The sequence below is a fragment of the Lichenostomus cassidix genome, chromosome 1 (assembly GCF_008360975.1).
Source record: "Lichenostomus cassidix isolate B80296 chromosome 1, HeHo_3.0, whole genome shotgun sequence".
NCBI classification, from domain to species: domain Eukaryota; kingdom Metazoa; phylum Chordata; class Aves; order Passeriformes; family Meliphagidae; genus Lichenostomus; species Lichenostomus cassidix.
Window position 1 is genome coordinate 84,431,698 of NC_139479.1, and position 10,616 is coordinate 84,442,313.

Consider the following 10,616-nt stretch of genomic DNA (forward strand, 5'->3'; position numbering starts at 1 on the left):
CTGTGTGCAAGTGGGTGTAGAACCTCAGATCTTGTATCTGTACTACCTGGATCTGAGACAGCAAACTTGGGATATTTTCATATGAAGAGATTCTGGGGAAAGGTCTCTTCTCCTGTTCCCATTCCATTCCCCTGATATTCTTTGCACATCCTATAAACAGACTGGGAGTCTCAAGTCAAAAGCCACAGTATTTATAACATCCCTGAAAAAAAGGAAAAGTGAAGAGCATTGCAAATGTCCAAGGTTTCTGATAACAAAGAATTGGTTAATAGGATGCTGGGTTTTCTTAAGTGAGAATTAATGTAGCATGTAACAGGACACAGCAGGGAAGAGAGCATCGGCCTAGGAAAGCTGTTTCCTATACACCAAAGGTAATTCTGAAATAAGGCTGCCTTGCTGGGTTGAGTAAGCTGGCTTTGGGTCAGTGCTGTTTTCCCTTTAGATATGCAGAGTGTGGGTTGGGGTTTTTGGTTGGGGGTTTTGCTTGTTTGGGGTTTTTTCTAATTTGATACCAGATGCTTGGGCTTGATGCAGGGATGATCTGGCCCTGTTCTGTGTAGTTAAACCATATTATTTTCCATGTTTTGCTCTGCCTTAAAACCCGTGAAACTGCCTACTTAGCCAATTGTCCCAGTGACCTGTATGAGAAGTTGCTTTGCTTGGTTTCATGTTATTCAAAGCAGCACATCTCTCTGTGTACAGGGATTTTGCTGGGTCTCTTGCCATGGCCAAGAGGCACCAAAGCAGATTCCCAGGCCCCTTTTGCTGTCTTTACAGTGGGGCTGTGACCTCCAAACAGAACATGAGAAGTACCTGGTGAAGCACTGTGGTGAGGTTCCTGTGTTTGTGATTAACTACCCATACGACCTCAAACCTTTCTACATGCGGGACAATGAAGATGGACCTCAACACACAGTGAGTCCATGGGTCACACCTCCACCACTGTTTTGGCTAGGCACATGTCTTGGCCTACTGATAGATGTCATCTGCTGGGCCTCAAGTTTAAGATAAGATGTGATTCTGTCCAGTTGTTTCCCCATTGTAGAAAAAATACCCAAAGCAGGAACAACAGGCAGAGGAAGATTCAGAAATTGAGACAGTGTTAACTTTTTGCTTAATTCCCTTAAGACAAGTTTGCCATAGTTTATTTTGTCCTGGTAAACCTTTGTACTATTAGATGAAATGCTTAGAATTGGATGGCTCCAAGCAGTGTGTGATTCTCTTGTCATCCAAATGTATGGGCACAAGAAGTAAGTTCTTTATCAAGTCTCGTGCTTTGAAATTGTGATTTCACAACTGAACTGAGATAACCTGAAGCATTGCTTCTGCCAAAAAGAGCAACTACCCCACCATGTACCACTGTGTCTTCAGTGGCTTTAATTCTAACAACATTTCAGCTGTGGGATAAGAAAAATAACCCTAGAAGACAAACCAGGGAAGACAGACAGCCCATACCTAACAGCTGAAGTGGTAACACTTGGATCCTAACACTTGAATCCAGCACGAGTGCCGTTGCTACCATATCCTGGCTCAAGGAATGGGTGTACATCAGGCTTAACACAAGCTACAGCATCAGAGCAGGGAATCAGGGCTTCAGAAAACTTGCCCATGTGTCTTTGCTGTCTTATGAGCTGCTGTTGGGTTCTTTATAACCCCACACAGGTTGTCACCTGAGAAACTTGGTGAGATTCAGTTCAAACCATTGAAATAGATGTCCTCAGTCTGGGACATCACTGCTGTCATTTAGGTTTTCTGTAGATTACTGATGTTTATCCTTGCAAAATTTCCTCCCAGACTTCTCCTGTCAACAGGAGACTTTCCAAGTATGTGCAAATCCTTTCCTAAGCACCCTGGACTCTGAAAAATTTACAGTAGGTTTTTACAACACTGTCAGCTGTACTACTGCTAATCACTGTGGGGCTGTGTGGCATGACTTCACTTAATTTTCTTTCTTTGAAGGTTGCAGCTGTTGATCTCCTTGTACCAGGAGTAGGGGAGTTGTGTGGAGGCAGCTTGAGAGAGGAGCGACTGCCCTTCCTCGAATCACGCTTAGAGAGGTATGGAAAATCCACAGATGCCAGGAGACTAGCCTGACCAGGAGAGCAGCTCTCAGTGGTTGGCAAGACAGAGGACTGGAAGGGCATCAAATGTATTTAAAAGAAGTCTATTTTTGTCTTTGTGATACCTATTTATCTGAGTCGGGGACGTAAACTGGCGAAGAAGTTCTTGTGGTTCTGTTGTAGGTATGCAAATGGCCTCTCTGTTTTAGCTCCTCAGAGGAGAAAAGTTTACTTTATGCTAAGAGGCCAGGGCAACAGAATGCCTCAGCTCTGCTGTAACTGGCTGGAGCAGGGTCTGCTGTGGCATACTTCATCCTTGAGCCTTTTCTTCACAGTTTTTGTGGCTGAAAGTGGATTGTGAAGGTGGAAGTTGTCACGTATACAGAACTTAGATATATTTGTCATCACGTTATGTAACTGAGGAATTGCAGTTTTGGTCAGCAGCTTTGCTAGTTGTGATGCAGCTGGCCTTGGTGACTGGCCTGACTTCAGAAAATATGGTCCTTTGCTAATAGCTTCATGGGAAGCTTCACTGGAACTGCCCAAGACCTATACTGTGTCATGTGGGCTCTTCTTTCCCTGCTGCCTTAGTCTGCATTTTGTTACTTTTGAGTAATTTCAGTCTAAATCCAATGTCAGAGTATCAAAGCTGCTGTTTAATTAACACTAATTGACATATACATAGGGTAATTCTAAATAGAAAGTTATTTTCTGCATCCTATCTGATTGTTCAAAAAATGTTGTAAAATCAGAGAATGATTTAGGTTGGAAGGTACCTTAAAGACCTTCTGGTTCCAACCCCACTGCCATGGACAGGGACACCTCCCATTAGATCAGGTTGTGCAGAGTCCCATCCAGCACTTGAACACTTCTGTTTGAACCAGTTGTACACTTGTGCAAAACAGTGTTGGAGGAGGATTAATCCCAGAGTAACACCATTTGCACATTGGGAATTAATTTGTTGCTTAAATCAGCCACATGCTCACATAGATATAACTAGTCAGTGGAGAAGAGCACAATCCATTTCAGCATAATAAATCCAAAAGGCATGGGGCGATTAAAATCACCAGAACATTAATTCTCAGTTTTTAGTGTAGGATGATGGTATTCCCTGTGCTTCCTGATGCTCACCCTGTGAGCTCTCTGAAACAGGCATGCTTCAACTGATATAAAGTGCAGTGTTGCCTGCTGCACTTTTTCTGTCAAAATTTTTTTGCCAGTATATGAGCCCAGTCCTCAGGAGGAGGAGGGTCCATGTGGAGTTTGAAGCCAGACTTTCTTGTTTGTCAGGAAAGCCATGGAAAGCATTTCAAGCTACAAAAGGGGTGTGTCTTCAGTAAGTCACACCTCCTTTCACATGTTTTTCTCAATTTTGAGTCCTCAGGATCTGATTTTGTTGAGCCCAAATACTTTGTTTAGGCCTTCAAATTCTATTTCCTGCAAAACCAGCATAACTTTAGAGAGAAAAAACAGGATTCTTGTCTCCGTATGCACGCTCCATACAATAGGTCACTAGACTTTCCCTTTTCTTGTAGCATCCTCTTCCAGGCAAGTGTTGCGTGCACAGATCAACTCTGTTCCTTTACTTACAAAGGGTTTTCTTTTTGTTTCACAGGTTAGGACTCACAGATACCTATCAATGGTAAGATGCTACCTTGCTCTGTGAGCTCTATTTCTTCTTTTGAGATTAGTTAAGCAACTGGGTTTCTTTTTTGGTTTTTTTTTTTTTTTTTTGGTTCTTGAGGGAGCATTTCTTGGCCCTGTTGCCCTGCCATCACTGCCAATCTAAATGAAATAGCCAGTTCATTTAAGTAAAGTTTAATTTAATGCTACTTAGTTTATGCTTTCAATTTGTCCACTCATGGCACAGGTCATTCCTCTCAGGATTGCATGAGGTGGATTAATTTACAACCCATAATGATTTTTGATATTAAATCATTAGGCTGCATTGGAAGTCGAGTGGATTCTGACCACCATGCACGAGATAAACAGGTTACAGAACCACAAGCAATTTGTGACCTTTAACAGCTCTGTGAATAACTCCCTTTACAATTGACAGGGCAATTGGGTTGAAAAATCTTCCCTAACAAAGCAGTTAAAGCAATTAAAACTGTCTTCCTAAGGAGACAGATCAACCTTTGAATTAACAGTTTAACCTATTAAAACGACAGAAGGTTCTTAGTGTTCCTCTTGACAAGTGTTTCTTGGTATGTACTTCATCATAGCTACTGGGAGAGTGCTAGTGCAGAGAATTTAAAACTTAGAAGAGTATATTCAAATATTTTGCAGTATTTGGATTGATCATTAGGAAGGCTGCCTTGAAAAAAAGCAAAGTATAGGTTCTTCACTCTCCTCTTCCCACAATATGAAATCACTGAGGAACAGCCCAGTGTATGGCAGATCTTTACATCATCCATGTGCAAACAGGGTGAATTTAATTTCTTCCTTTGTTGTTGTATTTGTGGGCCAGAATGCACTATATCCCTTTATCTGAGGGAAGGATTGTCCTGAATGAGGGTGATAAAGTTGTGGGGTTAGATGCTGAGATACAACCTGAGGAAGTCTGGTGTTCAGTAGCAAAACCTTCCAGCACTACTGAGACAGCACAGCCCTGCCTCATGCTTCCCACAAAAGATTAAGACATTGCCTGTCACCTGTTTGCATTCTTACGTGATATTCAGCAATCACATTCTGGAAACTCTTCCTGCTGTAGTCTTGTTCTGGAGACTCTTTCCTCCTTTATTCCCTCTGCTCCATCACAGACAGTGTAACTTCCTGAAGAAGATTGAATCTGTTGTTACCCCCTGCCACAGCAGGGTCTGGTGTCCCAGGAAGGTGCAGGATAGTAGTAATTCTGGATGCTTCTGGACTGCAGTCCAAAATCTGCCAAAATACAGGTAGGTGGTTTGCCAGCATCCATCTTTCCAGTGGAGGGGGTAGGAGAGACTAAAATTAATCTCCTCCAATTTAGTGATTGAATTGAGTCTCCAAAGCTGGCTCACAAACTCTTGGAAGAACAGTTGAGTCATTCCTTTTTAAATATAATATTTGCTGACTTTTGAATGTGATCCTTTTTAAAGTCCTTTAACCATTGCCATATCTCTGATTCTACCTGTTTTCTTCCCCCCACTAGGCAAGAGAATATTGTGGGGTCTGACTGTTTCTATGAGTTTCAGGATTGCCTTGCTTGTGGGAGAGTCATAGGGCAGAGGCAACTGATGATTTGAAATACTGTTCTGCTTCTTGTCATTCCTACTTTTCAGGAAGTCTTTCAAAAAAGTAGATAAAGTGACGTGGTCAAACTCCAGGAAGCTTCTTCAGTTCACTACATCTTTCCTATTGTGCAGGTTTCTGTCCATATAGAGTATGAGTTGGAGTAGTATTTGGCTTGATTTTGTAGCTATTTTATCTTATTTTTACACTTTTTCATTTGAGTTGTAGATAAAAAATAGCTTAGAACTGTAGATGATGATCTTGGCTAAACTGAGAGCTCTGTGGAAATGAGGTGGGGAAGCTGAGTGATGACAGTACCCTGGGAATTCATTTGATTTGTCTGTGATCAGGGAGTATTAAGTATATTGCCTTGAAAACAGGGGGCTTGATCCTGTTTGCAGTCTCCAGGTGCCATCTTAAAAATAACAAGCAGGTACTGTGACATGAGCAATGTGTTCCCACAACCAGCAGCATGAGCAGCATTTCAGACAGTCTTCCTACGTGTAAGGCACCCTTTCCTCACTCTGATTATCACCATGTGCATCAGTGGAGAAGATTGTCTCATACTGAGCCTGTTACAGTCCAGGTAGCTGTTTGATCTTCTGGTGTAACAGTGGTAAAGTTACACAGAAAGTACACAGTAGCAGAGCAGGTGTTGTCTGCTTTTTTCAAGTGGATGTTACTGTGTTGTTTTGGCCCTGCTCCTGCCCTGGATGAGGAAGATTGAGCTGTTCTGGACTCTTTTAATTTCTGATATTCTTTGAAGCCTGAGTGTCAAGAGTGTTCTGTTGGGTCCTTGTGTGGCAGGGTAAAAAGGAGGAGTTGGGCTTAGGGAAAAGTAGCACAGGTGAACCACTTGCAGCCCATGGGCAGTGACTACATGCACTTCATCCTTCAACATTCTTCAGAGCCCAGTGAAAACAGGTAGCCCATCGCTGTCCTTGGCAGCCACCTGGTCCTATTACTCCTCTTTTGGGAAGAAACCAGTGCTGTGCTGGGCCAGATGGAGGCAGGAAGAAATTCAGGGAGTTTTTTTCTTAGGACCCCCTGCCTCCCCAGTATAATATTCAGTTTCATGGACTATAATATCTTTATTCTTTCAGCCTTACTTTTTTCAAACTGGCCACAGAAGCTTTAGTATAGCACAGGGATTTCATAAAAGACTGAGATTATATTTGTTTTGAAAAGTGGCTGAAAGAACACATTCTGTTTAGGAATGGTCACTAGGAGAGCACAGCTCTTCACAGTGCCTTGCTGCACAACACAGGGAGCTCATAATGATGATAAAAGAATATAGATCTTTAAAAGGATGAACAGAAATGCTCTTCTAACATGGCATATAACAAGCTCCTGGAATTCATTGCTGGGAGACGTTGCTGCAGCACACACTTAAGTAAGATTCAAATCTCTGAAGGCCTATCAGTCCTCAGGTCCAGAACAGGAACACCAGGGTTAGCTGGGGTCAGAGAAACTTAGTTCCCCTGTGGAATAATGCTGCACAGTCCCTCAGTTGCCAATGGAGTGCTCAGCTCTCCTCTTAAGTATGAGCTACTAGCAAAAACAGCTAGACTAGTTCACAACTCTTTTTGAGGTGAGAAACATCCAATGTCTGTAGACTATTGAATGAAGGAAAACCTCAGGGAGCATTTTCCAGCCTAAAGGGATTTTTCTCTTCATCTGCAGGCAGTTACTTTTTCTTTCATCTGTGAAGAATGGAAAATTTCTCAATTCTTCTGCTTCTTCTTAGCACAGTCATCAGAAAGGATTCACAGTCTTGATCCTCAGCACATTTAATTCAATGGACTTTTTCCATTAACTTTGATGGGTTTTGTTTCGCTCCTTTTGCCAAAATGGCTTCTCAAAGTGCTTTGAGATCTACAGATCAAAGTCCTGGATAAGCAAGGGTAGAATTTATTATTATTGTTCATCTGGAAGAAGAAGAGTTATTTCATCTTCTTACAATGACTTTATAAACCCTGTTGCCAGCCAAAAGGGAGAGAGGATGCTGGGCTTAGTCTCCACTGCCTTTGCACAGGCTGATGTGCTTAGAGACATCATCAGAAATATTTGTTCTGTTACTTGTATTTCTAGTTGCAGCTAAAGCACTTACCAGCTGGTTTGCCAGTTCTGCTCAGAACTCCTGAGCTGGGTCAGACTGATCTGCCACAACCAGCACCCATATCCCTCACATTTATGAGGTCTTTCCTATTTCCCAGATCACCCTCAGCATCAGGTCTGCCTATCACGTTCCTTGCAAAGCCTTGCAAAGCTGTGCAGCAGAGCTCCCCAGGAGCAGTTCCAGGGTATTTGCAGAGACACAAGTTCTTAATGCCATCTGTGTGAAGTGCACAGAGATGAAGACCACCCTGCTGTTGCACATCCTATGTGTTCATATCGCAAGCGTAATCCTCATCACAAGGTGTGGGCTGCATACACCGAGCCTTAGTGAGCCAAGCTAACCCTGTAGCACAGAGAGAAAAGCACGTGGGTCCCAATCATCAGAAAACTTGTCCCACTCCTGAACCTGCTCTTCAACTTACCCTATAGGCACAACTGCACTTAGTGTGTCAGTGCTACTAGGAAGAAGTAAGCTCTGCTTCTCTTTTTGCTATTTGGGCAGTGGAGGGGAGGGGAAAACCACTGGGGAAGAAAAAACCTGAATGTTGGATTGAGGGTAATAAATGGTTTTCCAAATTTTAACTACTGTTGATGAGCTGTAACGAAATAATATCTCATGGTATGAAAGGCATACTGTCAAACTGTATGAGTACCAGGACAGTCTTGCAGCTGTAGAATTTGTGGGAGAGTACTTTTATTTTGCAAGTAAGGGTGATCATGGCATTTCTTTGTCTTCAGTGTGTTAAAATACAGTCTTCAAGCCAAGAAAGTTCTGATGTCCGAGCAAGTACATTCAAATATGCGTAATGTATATTTTACACACATATATACACGCACACACAAATATACTATTTCCATGCAGTTCATTAAAAGTATATCGTATTTGGGAAGCCATTTATTGTAATCAATCCAATCCTAATTTCTTTCACAGTGTTTTTCTCCCCTCTGCTTCACTGCATAAGTAGTAAAACATATGCATTTATATTTAAGTGCACTTGATTTTTTTTTTTAACTGGGATGATGAAATATTCATACACCAAGATTAGAAGCAAGTAATACATCTGGAGTCACTCAATTCCCCTACTAGTGCTTTCATATAAAGAAGAATAACTTTGTGCCCTCAGCAAGCTCAGAAGTGGCCCCATAAATCAATAGAAGCACTGAGATGTTTTTCACTTCTATTAAAATAAAACCATTGGTGACAATTTATAGCTGCAAATACAGTATCATATCAGCCACAGTCCAGCTGGGAAATGGGTAACTGTAGAAGAACCATCATAATCTTGTTGACACCCATACACTTGGAGTATCTGCTTCCAAACGTTTTCTGAGTTTTCTGTGCACAACAGGTGCTGTTCTGTGAAATAAAATGTCTTGTTCCAGATCTCATTTTTAGAGAAGATACGTTCAAGTTTTTTTGCTGGCGTACTATGGAAATAATTAATCAGTCTGTAAGAGTGATTGGGGAAAAAGTAGAAAAAGCAATCATAATTACCTTAAAAGAAAAAAAAGAGCCATGAAGGAATGTTGAGCAGACAGACAGCAACACCTATTAAGGCTTCTGAAGAAATTACTGGAAATGAAATTACTTAGGCTGTTGAAAAGCAAACAGAAAATGAAAGAACTTGCAGGGTAGATTTCCACACCAGCATGGCAAGGGCTAGAAAAGCCCAAGCAGACAGCTTCATCTCCAATAATTGAACTGTTCTGTGATTCTGTAGGAACCTGGGTTTGTGCCTCTGCTAGGAATATTTTAGGTGCTAAAACTACAAAAGTGTTTTCAGTATGAGCTGAGCTATTACATTAAAGCTGTTCTTTGTACCCAAATAAGTTCTTGCTCCTAAACAAAACACACTGTAGTGTCCTGGCTAAGCATAGCTATGCTGGTTTAAATGGGTTTAAACTTGGGGTTTCTGCTAATACAATTCTGCTTCTTCACACCCCTGACCAGCACCAGCTGCATTGGCAGAAATCACAGTAGTTAGGATCAAAGGGAAGTAATTATGATGAAGAGCAAAACCCTAGATAAAAAGCTTGCTCTAATGACATCAGCATAACCGTGCTGCAAATGTAACTGTCTGTTTAAATTACAGGTATCTAGACCTCCGAAAATTCGGATCAGTTCCTCATGGAGGCTTCGGAATGGGGTTTGAACGCTACCTGCAGTACATCTTGGGAGTTGACAATATCAAAGATGTTATTCCTTTCCCCAGGTTTTCTCACTCCTGTCTCCTGTAGCTCAGCAGTTGACTCACATGGTGAAAACTGCTGGTGTAACTATGTGTATATAACACACCAGGATATGACTGTGAGTGTGTTTTAATGGGAAATCAAGATAATTTTTATATCAATGAAGCTCTTGGTCAATTTAATACTGGGTTATTGAAAATAATATATGTCCTAGTGAGATTATGGAAGGACACTGGCAGTTAATTTTATAGCAGCTTGTGTCTTCAGTGCACTTCAGGAATATTAATAAATCCCACTTAACTAAAGGGTTACGATTCTCATGAGACTAGTACAAGCCATGAAAGTACTGAACAAGTGTTGTTGGAAGGTAGCAAGGGGTTTTATGTGAAATATTAAAAAGAAAGTGTGACCCAAAATATTGTCATGGCTGTGATGCACTTGCTGTTACAAAATGGCTATTGTAAAGCATGATTCTCCCCACTCCAAGTTAAAAGCAAATATTGTTTACCTTGCAAAAATCAGCCAAACCTAGCAAGGAACAATGCCATATTGGAACTGCTGGAGTGAGTTTGGTGAATGATGTTTGATTTTGTGAATCATCAATAAAGATGTACACTGGGTTGTTTTATAACTCTGTATGGTTTCTTCTTCTGTTACAGAACTGTAGCTCTCTGCATCAGAGAGTTTCCTTCAGTGTCTTTGGTAGAGGTTTCATTTTCTTTATAACCAAATCAGTTGCACAACTTCTGCAGAAGGTATCTGTTTTCTGTCTCCCAGAGAGCGCACATTCATAGCAGACAGAGATGTTCAATTAGATGAGAGTTCATTCATCCGTCTCTCCAGAGCCAACTTGCAGTTCATGGTGGGGTTTTGTTGCTTTGTTCTTCTGTTGTTGTTATTCAGAAAATTTCTCATGTGCTTGTCAGTCCAAGCAGTTTTGTCTATATTGTGAAATAACCAACACATGCTCCCAAGCATTGCTATGTATTAAGTAATTGCTTATCACTATAGGATCTGAACTCCTTGGCAGCCTTT

At 41.4% G+C, this 10,616-nt stretch overlaps 1 protein-coding gene across 2 annotated transcripts in view; it reads left to right on the top strand.

Annotated features, from left to right (window-relative positions):
• The window catches only part of NARS2 (asparaginyl-tRNA synthetase 2, mitochondrial), a 49,390-nt gene extending 39,178 nt beyond the window's left edge, over positions 1-10,212 (top strand). For both annotated transcript variants that reach the window (XM_085066264.1, XM_085066274.1), the window contains 4 exons: positions 778-915; positions 1,960-2,057; positions 3,676-3,702; positions 9,485-10,212. In XM_085066264.1, coding sequence (XP_084922390.1) covers positions 778-915; positions 1,960-2,057; positions 3,676-3,702; positions 9,485-9,629 — 408 coding nt within the window. In that variant the 3' untranslated portion in view covers positions 9,630-10,212. The remainder of the gene's footprint in view (positions 1-777; positions 916-1,959; positions 2,058-3,675; positions 3,703-9,484) is intronic.
• Positions 10,213-10,616: the final 404 nt, after the last annotated feature.